The sequence below is a fragment of the Drosophila mauritiana genome, chromosome 3L (genome assembly GCF_004382145.1).
Source record: "Drosophila mauritiana strain mau12 chromosome 3L, ASM438214v1, whole genome shotgun sequence".
NCBI lineage: Eukaryota > Metazoa > Arthropoda > Insecta > Diptera > Drosophilidae > Drosophila > Drosophila mauritiana.
Window position 1 is genome coordinate 4,046,383 of NC_046669.1, and position 17,793 is coordinate 4,064,175.

General features: G+C 45.1%; 3 protein-coding genes across 6 annotated transcripts; 2 read left to right on the plus strand and 1 right to left on the minus strand.

The window, feature by feature from the left end:
• The first annotated feature begins 1,535 nt into the window (after positions 1-1,535).
• LOC117139027 (venom protease) lies at positions 1,536-4,976 on the plus strand. Of its 2 annotated transcripts, XM_033301125.1 has the most exons (6): positions 1,544-1,734; positions 2,804-2,973; positions 3,045-3,312; positions 3,731-4,136; positions 4,195-4,270; positions 4,334-4,976. In XM_033301125.1, exons 1-6 carry the CDS (start codon positions 1,644-1,646, stop codon positions 4,859-4,861), a joined length of 1,539 nt encoding a protein of 512 aa, XP_033157016.1. In that variant the 5' UTR covers positions 1,544-1,643; the 3' UTR covers positions 4,862-4,976. The 2 variants fall into 2 exon arrangements, with proteins under 2 accessions (XP_033157017.1, XP_033157016.1); XM_033301126.1 differs by lacking the exon at positions 2,804-2,973 and having other exon boundaries at positions 1,536-1,734; positions 3,082-3,312.
• Positions 4,977-5,328: 352 nt separating this feature from the next.
• On the plus strand, positions 5,329-9,015 carry LOC117139029 (venom protease-like). 2 transcript variants are annotated; one of them, XM_033301127.1, is made up of 6 exons: positions 5,330-5,646; positions 6,851-7,020; positions 7,092-7,350; positions 7,769-8,174; positions 8,233-8,308; positions 8,373-9,015. In XM_033301127.1, the coding sequence occupies exons 1-6, from the start codon at positions 5,550-5,552 to the stop codon at positions 8,898-8,900; spliced, it is 1,536 nt and encodes a 511-aa protein (XP_033157018.1). In that variant the 5' UTR covers positions 5,330-5,549; the 3' UTR covers positions 8,901-9,015. The 2 variants fall into 2 exon arrangements, with proteins under 2 accessions (XP_033157019.1, XP_033157018.1); XM_033301128.1 differs by lacking the exon at positions 6,851-7,020 and having other exon boundaries at positions 5,329-5,646; positions 7,129-7,350.
• A 1,388-nt stretch (positions 9,016-10,403) lies between these two features.
• On the minus strand, positions 10,404-17,536 carry LOC117141250 (NGFI-A-binding protein homolog). Of its 2 annotated transcripts, none has more exons than XM_033304616.1 (6): positions 16,912-17,534; positions 12,946-13,218; positions 11,963-12,837; positions 11,099-11,190; positions 10,934-11,009; positions 10,404-10,848 (listed from the first exon to the last, which is right to left on the minus strand). In XM_033304616.1, exons 1-6 carry the CDS (start codon positions 17,333-17,335, stop codon positions 10,606-10,608), a joined length of 1,983 nt encoding a protein of 660 aa, XP_033160507.1. In that variant the 5' UTR covers positions 17,336-17,534; the 3' UTR covers positions 10,404-10,605. The 2 variants fall into 2 exon arrangements, with proteins under 2 accessions (XP_033160507.1, XP_033160508.1); XM_033304617.1 differs by having other exon boundaries at positions 10,721-10,848; positions 10,930-11,009; positions 16,912-17,536.
• Positions 17,537-17,793: the final 257 nt, after the last annotated feature.

Genomic DNA, 17,793 nt, shown 5'->3' on the forward strand with positions numbered 1-17,793 from the left:
AAAATTCCCAGTTGTGTTCGTTCCCGTACCATATTATTATGCAGCAAAAGCAAATAATCATCGTTTTCATTTTCGGGTTGCACTGGAAAAATCATTTTATAACTTGAGTGTGACAATGCTTATCCACCTAGATTAAAGCCAAATGGCGTGCTCCTCGATTACGAGTGTGAACCCCATGTGATATGCCACCCACTTTTTCGGCGAGAGAGTTTCCGAATGGGATCGGTAGATTAAGCGATCGCTGGAGTGCACTGATAGAAAAAGTTTGCTAATGCCACTACTTACATAGTTTGATAATGTCTGACAGACGGAGACGTTATGGTTGCCGCTTGATATTCCGGATATTTAATTGCTTATACTTACCTATCTCACAGCGAAATCGATGTAGTTCGATTACACTTCTCCCCCACCACCCAAAGTCGCCAAGTTTAATCTGTTTAATCAAGGTAGTCGGAACAACTTAGTTAGTTAAGAGCTCTCCGCTTGATAGTACCTATAGAACTAGTTATGAGATATAGTACTGTAAAAATTATACAACCAACCAAGCCAAGCAATTAGATAACCAATTCTATTTCATTACATCTAGAAGATTAATGAAAACTATAAGTAAATCAACACACACAATTAGGGTTAACGCAGTTTCCCTGTATGGAACATCTTCCAGTGGCATGTTCGTTGTTTAAGTCTTTCGATTTGGTATTGGGCCAATAATATCAGCACTTTGGAATCAAGTTCGGCAGGACTGCTACACCAACAGAAACTATTCTGAGAGTTTCGATGTTCTTGACTAGACTTAATTTAAGCTTCAATGGTAATAAGTCAAATCAAGTTCAATAATAAAATATTTATGTAATTATGGGATCTATACAATCAGTGAATGCTTTATACGTAACTTACATAAATACGAACAGTTTCTAAGAGTAAGATGAAATTAGATGGATAATCATGATGCTAATATAGAACTAGTACTAGAATGTTGTCGGTGGCTTTGATTACTTGGACAAGTGATTCCCAATTGACAATGTCAACGGGATACGTTTTTAATTTACCTTGATTAATGGCATTTATCATTCTTGACTAGATGCGCGTCTAATTGAGTCACAGAATTGTCGTACCCGATGGAATGACAAATTGAGAGCAGAGCAAGGTCAACAATTTGGGGCCTTACTTGAATCATGCCCTAATTGAGAATCCCCAATAGTGTTCCTATATTATTACCAACCATCATCACTGATCCATATTATTAGGGATTATTTGTTTCCATTTTAGGCTGGCGCCGGTATGGGAAATTCATTTTACAATTTAAATGTGCGAATTTTGTGCTTTGGCGTGCTAGCCGAGATCGCCGAGTGTGAACCCCCATTTGAAATGCGCCCACTTTTCCCGGCGAGAGAGCTGCCCACAGATATCGGTTGATTGAGAGATCGGCAGACCGGGAGATCCCAACAGAAGCCTGTATATAAAGCTAGGCTCCTAGGGCCGATCGCTCAGACAAATCTAAGATCGTGTTGGTCACGCAGGGCACTCGATCGAGAAAAAAACACTTAGTCTGATAACGTATTTCGGAACGTGAACGTCGGAATTTCGCGTTGCCACTCGATATTCCGGATATATGATCGTATATATAATATATCAATCTCGCCATGATGTCCTGTGTTAGTGCTGTGATCACACTCCTGCCCCTTGTGCTCCTCCCTCCGCCCACTGGCGCCCAGTTTAATCAGCGCAGGCAAGGTAGTCGCACTCACTTAATTAGTAGAGAGCTTTTCGCTTTGCCATATCAATCTATCTAACTACAACTATCTAAATTCTATAGAACTTTTACGACCGATCTAAGCAAACAACAAACCAGTTCCATTAACAGCGCATCTCGAAATTTAATAAAAACCATTAAAAAATCAACGCATCTACCATAAATGAGTTTAACCCAGATGGACCAAATACCGATTTGCAAAGCCCTCTAACCTGTGAAAACTTGACAACATGTTCAAGTTCAATGGCGAGTTCGTTGTTTGAGTCTTTCGATTTGACAGCGGTCCAAGGTCGGATTATTACTTGCGGGGCGTTCCCTTAGAGAACGTATCGCATGATATAGACTTCTAAGATTCCGTTGACCAGTAAACGACGATCTTTACGACTATCTAAGATTGTTAAGATTATGAAAAGGTCTTATGCAAGTCTAACTTACATCGCATACAACGCATTACTACATAAGAAATTGTCAGGCCTTTAGAATTTGTTGTATATCTACTGTCAATATTGAGCTCTGAATCACATTAGAATGAGCTTAAGTTTATATAATAATTATTCAAGCCAAAGAAGCATAGAGAAATGTTAGCTTTTAGAAGGGTTTGAAATACAAATAAATCACTTAAGACAACGAGGAACCCCTTTTGTTATTTTTTTTGTTCATGCGAAGTTTAATAATAGAGATTGAGTGTTTGCAGATGCCGATTTTGTTTAGAACTTTGTGTTCTGGCTGGTGATAGATTGTTGACTTGCTAAGAGGTGTCAGAAAGTAAATGACTAAATCTGCCATTCCCATAAATGACTCATATTTGGGAGAAGGCTAATCCGTTTAACACATAACTAACCAAACCATAATGAGAATAAACAAAGTTACTAGTTTGTTTAAATAGATTACAAGTTGGAGTTGTTCTAAAAGCTTGGGGAAATTGTTAACAAAAAGACAAACTTGTATAAGCGAAACGCAGTGGGTTAAGAAAAAACCTTAACTTCAAGTTTATATATGACACTTATACGAGAAGCTAACGAAACGATGACCCATTTCTTTGTTATTCAGTTCGCCAGAACTGCATCACCCCCGAGAACTATTATGGCAGTTGCGTGGCCCTGACCTACTGCCCCCAGGTGGTGAACATCTTCCAGACCACCAGCAGGGATCGGGCCCAGCGGTATGTGATCGCCCTGCAACGCAGCTGTGGCACCCGCAACATCAACGGGGATCCGGTGGTAGGGACACATCTTCAGTCTATCCTTCCACTTTCCATCCTTGCTAAGCTTTGCCCCGCTCCTCCACGTAGATTTGCTGCACTGAACCCAGATATAACCCGGTCACAGAACGTCCACGGAATCCCTTCTTCCCTAGCGAGCCCACATTCATTGGTCCACAGCCGCCGCCGGAAGTTCCAGACAATCCCTTCCTGATCCCCACGCCCAGGACTACGACCACCACGACAACCACGACGACTACCACTCCAGCTCCCATTCCGGAAACCTCGGCGGCTCCTCTTATAGAACCACGGGGAACCGTTTGTCGCGGACCAGATACAAAACCAGGAAACTGTGTGGGTGAGTTAATCTGGGAATTCAAACTGAAATGTTTTATTTTGTTATCAATGTGCACACGTGTTTCTTGTTTTTGGTTCGATGTGCTCGCACGTTTTTGCTTTAAATCTTTAAAATGTATTTTATTGCGCCTTTGACGTGTTTTGCTTAGATTTAAATGGCATTTTTTGCAAGGGAAGATCGCAAAAATTAGTTATACCTGATGCATTGACAGGAATAATAAGTTAAAACCTGTTTCTAATTAGAAAGCATTGTATGCAGGGAAAGTAATATAAACATTTGTTTCGTACAGTTTCATTTGATGAACGCCAACAGTTCATCTGATTATCCAAAAGAGTTTACTAAATGATCTTTATGAGTCTGATAAAATATGGGTCTTCCTCAGAAACCGAATTGAAATGTATTTACATATCCCATTTAGAAATCAAGGAGTGTGCCTCACTGCTGAATGAGCTAAGGTCAAGGTCGCAGGACGCGACCTTTGCCAATTTCCTGCGTGCCTCGAACGCGGTCTGCCAGAACAAGGGCACCCAGGTGTGCTGTCCCACTGGCCAGGGCATCACCAACACCACTCCGGCACCGTCTCAAATAATACCCGAAAACACGGACGAAATTCCACGTCGGTTGCTTAATGTGGAGGAGGGATGTGGCTCTACGGTGGGATACTTCAAGAAGATTGTGGGCGGTGAGGTTAGTCGCAAGGGGGCGTGGCCCTGGATCGCACTCCTCGGATATGATGATCCCTCCGGATCGCCGTTCAAGTGCGGAGGAACCCTAATCACCGCCAGGCACGTGCTCACCGCGGCCCACTGCATCAGGCAGGATCCGTAAGCAAAAACTCCTTTGCTATAGGATTTTAATTCTAACATGAGTCACTTTTGTAAGGAAATTTGTCCGTTTGGGAGAACATGATCTGTCCACGGACACGGAGACTGCCCATGTGGACATTAACATAGCAAGGGTGAGCCAATTAATCGAGCATTTTAAATGGATCAGCTTACCACAACCTTATGCCCCTTTTCAGTATGTATCCCATCCGGATTACAATAGCCGTAATGGACGCAGTGACATGGCCATCCTTTACCTGGAGCGAAACGTGGAGTTCACCAGCAAGATCGCTCCCATCTGCCTGCCGCACACGGCCAATCTGCGCCAGAAATCCTACGTGGGCTACATGCCGTTCGTCGCCGGGTGGGGAAATACGGTGGAGGGCGGTCAGTCCTCGCAGGTGCTCAATGAGCTCCAGATTCCCATCTACGAGAACTATGTGTGCATGCGAAGTTACGAGGAGCGGAACCGCTCCTACTCAGCGGATCAGTTCGACAAGGCCGTACTCTGCGCCGGAGTCCTGTCCGGTGGCAAGGATGCGTGCAAAGGCGATTCCGGTGGCCCGCTAATGCTACCAGAGCGGTATCAAGGCAAACAACGGTTCTATCTGATTGGTGTGGTGTCCTACGGAATTGGTTGTGCCAGAAAATATGTGCCTGGAGTTTACTCCAGCACACAGTACTTCATGGACTGGATCATCCAACAGGTCCGGGACACACCCTGATTTGCCATCGCCCTCGTGCTTCACCTAGCTCATAAGATTCACCTAACTTCAATGAGAACAAAACGATTGATTTAAGATTCATTATGATATTAAACGCTTCAATACGATTTTATAATCCTTAACGTTGATAATATAAATTTAAATTTATTTCACATTTATAACTTTGATCGCTATATGTTGTATGTACATTGTGATGTAATATCAGTACTTTTTGAGTGCAAATATTGACACTTCTTGCTTTGTCCTCAGGACGTCTAATCCCTGTACCCGATGCTTGAATACAGAAGGATTCCTTTTTTTTTTGGCATGCTAGCCGAGATCGCCGAGTGTGAACCCCATTTGAAATGCGTACACTTTTCCCGGCGAGAGAGCTGCCCAGAGAGATCGGTTGATTGAGAGATCGGCAGACTGGGAGATCCCAAGAGAAGCTTGTATATAAAGCTCGGCTCCGAGGTCCGATCGCTCAGCCGAATCGAAAACGCGATCGCGTTGGTCACGCAGGCCACGAAAAGACCCACAAGTCAATCTCCGAAGAAGCTTCAGCGGGTGAAGACGCGTCTCCGTCTCCGGTCGTCCAAAAAAAACACTCAGTCTGATAACGTGATTCGGACGGTGAACGTCGGTACGTCGCGTTGCCGCTCGATATTCCGGATATATGATCGCATATATATAATATATCAATCTCGCCATGAAGTCGATGTGCTGTGTTAGTGCTGTGATCACACTCCTGCCCCTTGTGCTCCTCCCTCCGCCCACTGGCGCCCAGTTTAATCAGCGCAGGCAAGGTAGTCGCACTCACTTAATTAGTAGAGAGCTTTTCGCTTTGCCATATCAATCTATCTAACTACAACTATCTAAATTCTATAGAACTTTTACGACCGATCTAAGCAAACAACAAACCAGTTCCATTAACAGCGCATCTCGAAATTTAATAAAAACCATTAAAAAATCAACGCATCTAAATGAGTTTAACCCAGATGGACCAAATACCGATTTGCAAAGCCCTCTAACCTGTGAAAACTTGACAACATGTTCAAGTTCAATGGCGAGTTCGTTGTTTGAGTCTTTCGATTTGACAGCGGTCCGCATGCGGCGATTTGTATTAACTGCAAAACACAACGAAATTTTTGGCTCATTGTATTCGAGTTCACTACCAATTCACAAAACCAGTCACCAAGGTCGGATTTTGACTCGGACACCGACTTAAACAGGTGTTTATTACTTGCGGGGCGTTCCCTTAGAGCACGTATCGCATTGTGACCGGTACTCGTAAAGTTCGATTGAGATATAGACTTCTAAGATTCCATTGACCAGCAAACGACGATCTTTACGACTTTCTAAGATTGTTAAGATTATGAAAAAGTCCTATGCAAGTCTATTTTACATCGCATACAACGCATTACTACATAAGAAATTGTCAGGCCTTTAGAATTTGTTGTATATCTACTGTCAATATTGAGCTCTGAATCACATTAGAAAGAGCTTAAGCTTAGATATTAATTATTCAAGCATAGCGAAATGTTAGCTTTTAGAAGGGTTTGAAATACAAATAAATCACTTAAGACAACAAGGAACCCCTCTTGTTATTTTTTTGTTCATGCGAAGTATAATAATAGAGCTTGAGTGTTTTCAGATGCCGATTTTGTTTAGAACTTTGTGTTCTGGCTGGTGATAGATTGTTAACTTGCTAAGAGGTGTCAGAAAGTAAATGACTAAATCTGCCATTCCCATAAATGACTCATATTTGGGAGAAGGCTAATCCGTTTAACACATAACTAACCAAACCATAATGAGAATAAACAAAGTTACTACTTTGTTTAAATCTATTAAAAGTTGGAGTTGTTCTAAAAGCTTGGGGAAATTGTTAACAAAAAGACAAACTTGTATAAGCGAAACGCAGTGGGTTAAGAAAAAACCTTAACTTCAAGTTTATATATGACTCTCATACGAGAAGCTAACGAAACGATGACCCATTTCTTTGTTATTCAGTTCGCCAGAACTGCATCACCCCCGAGAACTATTATGGCAGTTGCGTGGCCCTGACCTACTGCCCCCAGGTGGTGAACATCTTCCAGACCACCAGCAGGGATCGGGCCCAGCGGTATGTGATCGCCCTGCAACGCAGCTGTGGCACCCGCAACATCAACGGGGATCCGGTGGTAGGGACACATCTTCAGTCTATCCTTCCACTTTCCATCCTTGCTAAGCTTTGCCCCGCTCCTCCACGTAGATTTGCTGCACTGAACCCAGATATAACCCGGTCACAGAACGTCCACGGAATCCCTTCTTCCCCAGCGAGCCAACATTCATTGGTCCACAGCCGCCGCCGGAAGTTCCAGACAATCCCTTCCTGATCCCCACGCCCAGGACTACGACCACCACGACGACTACCACTCCAGCTCCCATTCCGGAAACCTCGGCGGCTCCTCTTATAGAACCACGGGGAACCGTTTGTCGCGGACCAGATACAAAACCAGGAAACTGTGTGGGTGAGTTAATCTGGGAATTCAAACTGAAATGTTTTATTTTGTTATCAATGTGCACACGTGTTTCTTGTTTTTGGTTCGATGTGCTCGCACGTTTTTGCTTTAAATCTTTAAAATGTATTTTATTGCGCCTTTGACGTGTTTTGCTTATATTTAAATGGCATTTTTTGCAAGGGAAGATCGCAAAAATCAATTATACCTGATGCATTGACAGGAATAATAAGTGAAAACCTGTTTCTAATTAGAAAGCATTGTATGCAGGGAAAGTAATATAAACATTTGTTTCGTACAGTTTCATTTGATGAACGCCAACAGTTCATCTGATTATCCAAAAGAGTTTTCTAAATGATCTTTATGAGTCCGATAAAATATGGTTCTTCCTCAGAAGCCGAATTGAAATGTATTTACATATCCCATTTAGAAATCAAGGAGTGTGCCTCACTGCTGAATGAGCTAAGGTCAAGGTCGCAGGACGCGACCTTTGCCAATTTCCTGCGTGCCTCGAACGCGGTCTGCCAGAACAAGGGCACCCAGGTGTGCTGTCCCACTGGCCAGGGCATCACCAACACCACTCCGGCACCGTCTCAAATAATACCCGAAAACACGGACGAAATTCCACGTCGGTTGCTTAATGTGGAGGAGGGATGTGGCTCTACGGTGGGATACTTCAAGAAGATTGTGGGCGGTGAGGTTAGTCGCAAGGGGGCGTGGCCCTGGATCGCACTCCTCGGATATGATGATCCCTCCGGATCGCCGTTCAAGTGCGGAGGAACCTTAATCACCGCCAGGCACGTGCTCACCGCGGCCCACTGCATCAGGCAGGATCTGTAAGCAAAAACTCCTTTGCTATTGGATTTTTATTCTAACGTGAGTCACTTTTTTTAGGCAATTTGTCCGTTTGGGAGAACATGATCTGTCCACGGACACGGAGACTGCCCATGTGGACATTAACATAGCAAGGGTGAGCCAATTAATCGAGCATTTTAAATGGATCACCTTACTCACAACCTTATGCCCCTTTTCAGTATGTATCCCATCCGGATTACAATCGCCGGAATGGACGCAGTGACATGGCCATCCTTTACCTGGAGCGAAACGTGGAGTTCACCAGCAAGATCGCTCCCATCTGCCTGCCGCACACGGCCAATCTGCGCCAGAAATCCTACGTGGGCTACATGCCGTTCGTCGCCGGGTGGGGAAAGACGGTGGAGGGCGGTCAGTCCTCGCAGGTGCTCAATGAGCTCCAGATTCCCATCTACGAGAACGATGTGTGCGTGCGGAGTTACGCGAAGGAGAAGCGCTACTTCTCAGCGGATCAGTTCGACAAGGCTGTACTCTGCGCCGGAGTCCTGTCCGGTGGCAAGGATACGTGCCAGGGCGACTCCGGTGGTCCGCTAATGCTGCCAGAGCAGTATCAAGGCCAACTACGGTTCTATCTGATTGGCGTGGTGTCCTACGGTATCGGTTGTGCCCGACCAAATGTGCCTGGAGTTTACTCCAGCACACAGTACTTCATGGACTGGATCATCCAACAGGTCCAGGACACACCCTGATTTGCCATCGCCCTCGTGCTTCACCTAGCTCATAAGATTCACCTAACTTCAATGAGAACAAAACGATTGATTTAAGATTCACTATGATATTAAACGCTTCAATACGATTTTATAATCCTTAACGTTGATAATATAAATTTAAATTTATTTCACATTTATTACTACTATGTAGTATGTTGCACTAGTAACTTTGATCGCTATATGTTGTATGTACATTGTGATGTAATATCAGTACTTTGTGAGTGCAAATATTGACACTTCTTGCTTTGTTCTCAGGACGTCTAATCCCTGTGCCCGATGCCTGAAGGCAGAAGGATTCCTTTTTTTTGGGTCACAGCATCTTATGCAAATCGAGCGCAAGACGCCCATCAATCATTCTGGTAATGATCGCGTCTTGGGCGAACCCGCAGAAGGGACAAAAGGGGCTAGGGGTGCACATATGTAAATGCGGGGTAAGAAGGCAGCCTGCGATCCTGGACATGAGCTGCATTGTAATTGCTCCGGCAGCCACAAGCGGATTTGCATAACTCAGGAGGGGATGGAATGCCCCTGGTATCGCATGGGCGCCATCTACTGGAGGGGAACAATGGGTTGCCTTCCCCAATCTTCTCTCTTGCTTTCTTTTCTCCGGCGGCAGACAAGCGGATTTGCATAACTCAGGAGGGGATGGAATGCCCCTGGTATCGCATGGGCGCCATCTACTGGAGGGGAACAATGGGTTGCCTTCCCCAATCTTCTCTCTTGCTTTCTTTTCTCCGGCGGCAAATCAAACGTTGGAGTACAAAAGCACGACGAATCCTTTTTGAAGTCAGAACGCCTCCCGCGCATTTGTGGCCATGTGGTCTGGTTTCCCTTAAGATTCAAATCGCATCTGGCAGATGATTTATTTCGAAGAAAGAGTTCATTAAACTGCATTCCCTTTAACTATTCTATCCTGCACTCTTTACAATCAAGATGCAATCACAAGAGCGAAAGTAAATCGTTTTAAGATCCTCATCCATCCGATCATCATCATCATCATCAATAATGCCAACAAAATTTGCATGCCCCGCGATTTTTGCACCAAATTTGCATACCTAAGCCCATGCCACAAGGGTGTTAATTTGCTCATTACCCGATCCCTTAGATCGCACATCTTCATCGCCAATCTGAAAGATATTTTTGCAAGGGTTCGCAAGGATCGCAAGGATCGCAGGGAGGTTCGCCAGGATATTGCCTTTTTGCGGCGTCAAGAGGCGAACAATGGAATTGCCCACAATCGCAAATGTAAACATGATCCGTCAATTTCAATGGGTGCAATTGTGATCTATGATCTCGATGATCTTTCAATTTGCCATGATCAATGAGGGCAATTGTCAGGTATTGTGTCCTTTTCTCTTGTAATCAATATTTATGTATATATTGATTCAATTGGTAATATAATGTTAGAAAAACGTTCTTTCAAAATTACACAGATATGAAACAAATTAGCTTTTTACTTTTAAACATTATTATAACTTTTTATTGATAGATAAATAATGATTTTATTACAGCGTTTTAGAATAGATCACAGAGACTACAAACTAATCGTTGACTTAAAGCTCCTTAAATCAAGTTATGTTTCAGACGAAACTAATCTAGTTGAATTGCACTGGAATCAAAACGATTTGGGTGTGGGTAACCCAATCTGGCACTACGAATGGCATCCATCCAATCTTCTCCAGAACTAAGCCTCCGGTGAAGGCGCACTCCTCTTGAGGGCAAGCACCTCGTTCAGAGCGGGACTGAGTGCCAGGGCGGGATTGGCCACTGCGATGATGTTGTCACCCGCCGCGGAGATGACCTGGACTCCACTGAGAGCTGCGCCCGAGGATGTGCCACTCAGATCCACCGATTCCCGTGGCGGCGACGAGGTCTCCATCTGGCGGGAGACGGGCGATCGCTCACCTTCCATTCCATTGCATGGCGTCTGTGGAGGATTAAATGGTTTTCTCTTATTCTTGGGCCTTTCCCGGGGAGCGGAATGCCCTCGCAGAGCTCCAACACATACTCACTGGCATGGTCGGCGAGCTGGAGTTGCTGAACGAGAAGCGCGAATCGTTGTCCTCATAGTCAGCCGCCTTGCTGAGTCTGGAAATGAATTTAAATATCATAAACTAATGTTTAGCTTATATATACATATATTTAAAACTAATTTTTAGTTTTGACCTTATACTCACGAGAACTTGGCAATTTCCGAAAGATCGAATGGCGGCTTGGCGAACTTTTGGTACATGGCGAACAGATTGTAGCGCGAATCCTCGACAGCTTCCTTTATTTTTGGGTTGGATTTATCAACAAGATCGGGGATTAGAGACTCTCAATCGCATTTCAATGGAACCAAATGGAAGCTAAGCGAGGCAAGAGGCAGTTGCGTGGAAAGAGTTTTTTGGAGGCCAAGGAAGAAGACACGTGGATCGTTGGTTTTGGCAACTTTGTAGGATTTATTTATTGACTCGTAAGTGGGAAAAGGTACAAGAATATATTGCAAAACGACTACTGACTAAATAACTTGGGATTATATCTAATAAGATTCAATTGATATGGGTTAGTTATTAAATTATAAAGGATTAGCATATGTTAAACTAATAAACTTTCAAGCAACAAATACTAAATCAACAGTAAAAACTACAAAAACTCAACCATTTACGAATATATATTAGTTCATGCTAATAAGGCTAGAGGGTTAGGATTAAAGAATTGAATAAATTAGTGATTTAGTTATTTTCAAAGGTCTTTAAGACCAAATTGACTACACAGACTATATTGGTTATAGTCAGTTTTTAACTAGAAGATTAGAAGTAAGATTTATCAAGTCTACGGCAAAAATACTGTGGTGTGAACTTGGATCCCTCTCCACAGGTCGGGATATTCTGAGAAGAACCTCTCGACCAGGATTAGTAATTGTGTTCTGGCGTTCGCGAAAGCTGCAAGGCAAATTTTTGGGTTATCAGGGAGCTCCTCCGTCCGGAGGACTCTGAAGCGAAGCTGAAGCACTGCACCGGGCACCGGACCTAAAGCTCTACGGTATCTAGCTTCCTTACCCGGTTCAAGTCGAGCGGCAGCTGGGCAGCCTCCGTGGAGGAGAGTCGCTGTCGCTTGGAAGGCACGGCGGAGTCACTGGACTCGCAGTCCGTGTCGCCAGGAGCCCGTCCTCCGCCCGATCCCGCTCCCTGCGAGGGCAGCTGGGTGAGCAGACCACCGTACCGGGCAATGCTGGCCGAGTGGCCGAACCCAGCATCCTTGACAATCTGTCGAGCCAGGGGGAACAGCTCATCCCGGCGGGTCAGCAACCAGATGGTCTGGGGATTACGACACAGCTGGGCCGCCGCCTCATTGACGCACACCTCGTGCAAGGTCAGCGGCTTCTCCGGCCGCCTTTTGCAATCGAAACGGCCGTAGATGGCCGAGTACTTACGAATCTCGTCCATGCGCCGCGGATCCTGTTCCCCCATGGCGATCACCTGCTCCAGTTCCCGGGTGGTTCGCTTTCTCGTGGTCTGGGCGCGCGGTTCTCTCTGGGGCAACTGCCTGCCAATCTTATCCGCACACATCGTTATTCGCTGGATCTGCGCTTCGGTCAGAACAGGTGTGAGCTGGGGCGAACTGGAGGAGACCTGGTGGGCGGTGTTCGCCGGGAGGCTACAGTTCGCCGAGGGATGCGGACTGCTCGTCAACGGGTTGGGGGGCAGGACCAGGGGCAAGGGCACCGAAGGAGCTGAGGGACAGGTGATCTGGGTAGCCAAGGGGCCAGCGGGAGCGGAAACCGTGGCGGAAGCGGGGAGGGGAGCTGGGGGAACCGGCGAGGGCACAAAGGAGGAGCCAGAGGGATTGAACGAGGGAAACTTCTGGCGGGGCAGAGCGGGCGTGGTGTCCGCATTGAAGATCAATGCCGGTTTCGGAGGCGTATCGCAGAGACCTGCAAGTAACATGGTATTAGCAAAGTGGTTTTAGAGGAGGAAGTTCATCAAATCAACTATATGTATCCCAAGTCTCATTTTCCTTATTTCAAATTGGTTAAACTTACCCAGATGCGGCATCATGGGTCCCTGGAAGAGACCCGGATTGTTGGCCCACTCGTGCAGCGCCTTCTGCAGCCGGCGGACGTGGAGCGGCTTAGAGGCCATGCCCACCAGGGCCATGATCTCGAGGAACTCCTCCTCGCCGGCGTCGTACAGCTGCTGCACATCATCACCGCCCATTTCCAGCAGGGTGTCATAGTAGGCCAGCAGACTGGCCCTCTGGAGGACCCGGTACAGCTGCACCTCCGCCTCGTTGCCCGGTCGCGATGTGGTGATCACTGGAAGATACAAGCAAGCGTATGCATAAGAAACTGGCTTAAAGAAGTTCCAGCAAAAAATGATATTTATTAAGTTCTGGCCTGCGACGTTCTCACAATGCTACGAGCCTATAAGAAAAAAATTTTAATTAAATTCGCTTTTTCTTACCCAAAAAAAAAAAAAACTCGACGGACGTCTGGACCCTAACCCTTTTTTCGTAGAGGCTGAGCAGAGAAAAAAAAAAAACTCGAAAGCACACAAAAAGGATGAGGCAAGAGCTGGGAACCAACTCATCTGCATAAGCATGGTGGTTCAACCCCTTCTGAAAGACCAAGGATCCGATACGATCCGCTTTGAGTCGGCAAACTCGTTAGAAATGCGTCACGCATGCGCAAGATGCCAGCAAGGATTGCCAGGATCATCATTTAAATCTTACCTATTCCCTCTTTTTTTTTTTTGGTTTTATCACTTTTGATTTTTGGCCCAAAATAGGTATATTTTCATGGGTATAAGGTAGCATCATATAAACATATAAAGTCGTACCTACACTTAAATTCGTAGGAAACCATCCTGACTAGCCAGCGATTTATTGCTCATACTAATGAATCCCCCGATCGCGGAGACCGTAACTGTTATGGCAGCACAGCTCTAAATGGACGACTCCGATGACGAGGATGATGATTATGTCAAATCGTAAATAATTATGTGAGAATATTTCAGGCGGCGACAACGTCTCCAGCCAGCTTTAATTAATAGAAAAACGAGCTGGCCGGCTAAATTATAACAAACTCAGGGCAGAAAAAGCTGCCTACATCGATTGCCATCCTCCGATTCCACTCGCTCTGTATTTTTTTGTGTTCTGTTGCCTTGGCCAACTGGAAGCCACAAGCGCATCCACCGACGTGCAACACCAAGGATGCGCACTTCGCGCCATTAACCCACGCTCCGCTCCATGGGGTTGTTGCGATTTATGGCCAGGCAGCAAGAATAATTCGCATTCTTAGCCGCTTAATTGGGTATATCATAAATAGTTTGGAAACTAAAATATCAGACCAGTTGCGTCCACTTGAAAGTTGTGGTCAACTGCGTCGACCTGAACTGAAGCTAGTGTCGACTTTGAAAGTGCCTATAAATGTTAGCTAAATCCAGTGAACTAACTAGTAGCTAGTGACAAGGCTATTAAAACTAGTTAATGAGAGGTTTATAATAGTTACATTTAGCCAGTTTTAGTGAAAGTTTGTAATCCATATTTAAATTGAAGAGATCGTGTAGATATATATTTCTTAAATTTGCAATTGATCTTGAAATTAAAAAACAACTTTTTAGAGTGACCGCTGAAGGGTTAATAGCGTGGCCACACTTCTGGTCTATCCCATCACTTGCTCCCCCCGCTCCCTGCGCCTAACTTGGGTATTTAACGCAGACCTGCGTAAGTCGGGAGTCTGGAGGAGCAAACGGAGGGGGAGGGGCAGTCGGTGGCAGCAATAAATAAATGAGACGTGATTTCAATACACAAATAATGCGCAAAGGAGGGGGGTAACGAGGGGGGGGGATATGGCGGAGCGGGAGGATCGGGTGGCTGGGGAGGCGGAGAACTGGGGACACTTTGTTGTGGCTGCTCCAGCTCCTCTGCTTCTGCGGATTGTGGCTGATTTTTTATTTATTTAATTTGCGGGTTTGCTTGTTTTTTTATTTGCTTCCATTTTTTTTAACCACTGCGTAAGATGCTGCGGCTGCTGTTGTTGTCATTTGCTAAATATGCTGTTTTTATGCGAACGGCAAATGGCGAAGATGGACAAAAAATTAACTGCAGTAACTTTTTAGTTGGCACTTGGCAGCAATAATGACATTCGACGCCACATACCAAGCAGCTGCCCAAGCAGCCAGGAGCAGAAAACGGAAAACCGCGAGCAGCCAGCCAGCAGGATAGACACTCAGAAAAAAGTTTGGTTGGTTCTGATATAAATAATGATGTGTGATATCTTCATATCCATATTTAAAAACTAGCTTAGGTTTGTATGTCTTAACGTATGCTTTTATTATTTGTATTATTTTGACACACTTTTCTCACAGTGCATTTAGAAAATGCGTGAGAGTGCGCCTGTGTGTGTGAGGCTACTATGTGTGCGTGTGGAGCGGAGCAGTCAATCGTGCGATCGCTTCGATTATGGGCAAAAAGTAGACGCCGGACTTTGCAGACTTTGACTTGGAGAGTTGGACCTGGAATCGGAACCTGGAACCTGGGACTTGGGACTGGGACTGGAACTGGGACCAGGGTCTGAATCCTCCTCCTCCTCCCTTCGATCCTGCCTTTCTGCTCGGCAATGGGCAAGTAACCGAAACTATTTCTCATATACAACGATAAATTAAAAGCCAACTTTTTCAACGACCAAATTCTTGTCGATCAAAATTCCATTGGTGGCAATAACTTGGACCGTACGTGCCAATGGCCAATGGCCCCGGCAGAGGAACCATAACCATAACCTGCACAGGAAAGGACTAATGTCTGCCCAAAATATTAAGTGCATTGTTTTCGGGATCATTACGATCTTAATCTTGCTAATTTGAGGATTTTAATAGGACCTGTTTCGCCATGTCCTTAACTGCATTTTACTTGTATGAATCGAAATAATAGATACATTGGGTACTCTTTGGTAATGATATGTTAGGGCAATTATATTAAGTAATCATACAAGTTAATTGAATCACTAAGAACTGCATAGATATTTTTTTCTGTGTGACGACATCTTTTCTTTCGGCGCTTGAGCATTTTTGCAACGAGAACGCGTCTCGTTGGTTGCCTCCCCTTCCAGCAACTGAGATTTATTGAAATATTTACTACCCTCATCGCTTGGGGTGAGTTTTTTCCGTTTCCTTGCAACGTTTTTTCATATCACCCCTAAGACGCGGCCTATCATCATGAGGTTCGTCTAACGGCTGCCTAGGAAGAGGCATCCTACCTGGCTCTGGCAGGGATCCTATTGGATGAAGTCTGCCATTGCTGCCTTAAGAAATCCCAGACCTTGAGCAGTTATGCAAAGTAAGACACCCCAAGCAATCGAGCACCGAGGAAATGAAAACCGGAACAGGATCCGCTATTTTTTAAGAAATTAAATTACCCAGCAAAGGCAACTTTCAGCGTCCTTTGTTATCAAACGGAGGTCCTTGAAGGCCAGGGACAAGCTCCTTCGGTTTTCCGTTACATAACATTGCCAGACAATGGAAGCTCGCGAAAAGAGCGCGAAAATTGCAGCATGTGGCTGGCGGAGATTCGTTTGCCTGCAGGCAAGCTTTGTCAAAGGATTCGTTGCGGTCGAAGGATCTGGATTGGATACAATAACATAACAGTGGACACATCTGCATGAGCCAATGACGAAAGGATGTGCACGGCTTTCGTAGATAAATCAGAACCTGTATCGGTTATTTTTTTAAAAGCTACAAAAACTATATTCAACTTCCTTCAACATAAACCATTTTGAAATCCATTGAATTCATATTACAATGAATTTCTAATAGAAACTTTTAATCAGTTTAAAAAAAATTGTTTTACCCTTTCTACAACTGTACCTTGATTACCAAAGTTGGTTTTTAAGAGAGAACTTAAAAAACCTTCTACTTCTATCCACAACTGTACAGTATTCAGTAGTGGCACAGTAATATCCTTGGAATCCTTTTCACAAATTCACAGCATCAATTAATATTGAACTACTTACTTGTTCCATTTGCATTCCTTCCAAAGATCTTGCCCTGCGGACTCATGATGGGACTGGAGGAGGCCGACGGAGCACCCGAGAGCGATCTCTGTCCCTCGGATAGTCCGCTGGCTACGGACAGATTGTACAGATCCTCCGACTTGGGCATTTCCAGACTGGTGGTCAGCAGCTGTGACTGTGTGGCGGAGGCGGATGCAGATGCGGAGGCGGATTGGCTGTGTCCTTTGCTGCTGGTGCTCGCAGCCGGCGACGGACTGGATGTGGATGTGGTGGTGGCCACCGCCGTCGTGGGAGTTGTGGGATTCGAGCTCGCGTCCATTGCGATAAGACTCGTTGGCAAACGATGACGAATTAAATGAACGCGATTGGCACGGAAGGCGATCAAAAACCAGGCACAAACACAAAGAACCAGGACGAAATGCATGCAAACTAGGATCTAGGATCAGGGATCGAGGATCGGAAGAGTACTACAGGCTACGATTAACTACACTAGATAAGTAAGTCTCTTTAGGGAGATTCGAACAGAAGATTGTAACGGCAGTAACGAAACTCGCGCCACTTTCAGTCTCTCTGATCTCTGCGATCCGCTCAGCTCGAGGCCAGACGAACTTCTGTGCTCGAATCCCAGAACGGACATCTGAGGAACCCTTTTGGAACCGGCCGACGACAACGAAGCCAACGAAGCCACCCGAAGTCCACCCGAGTGCCGGGCGCTTTCGTTTTCTATCAGCAGGGGCAAAAAAGGGTTAAAATCAGGGATAAAAACAAAACCTAACAAATTGTTTGGTGAGTGAGGGACGTAGGACATTGGTTTCCAGGTTTGAGGGTTACTTTTTATATGCCGATGCTCAAGATTCTCTTATTAGAGAACAATCGTTCTCT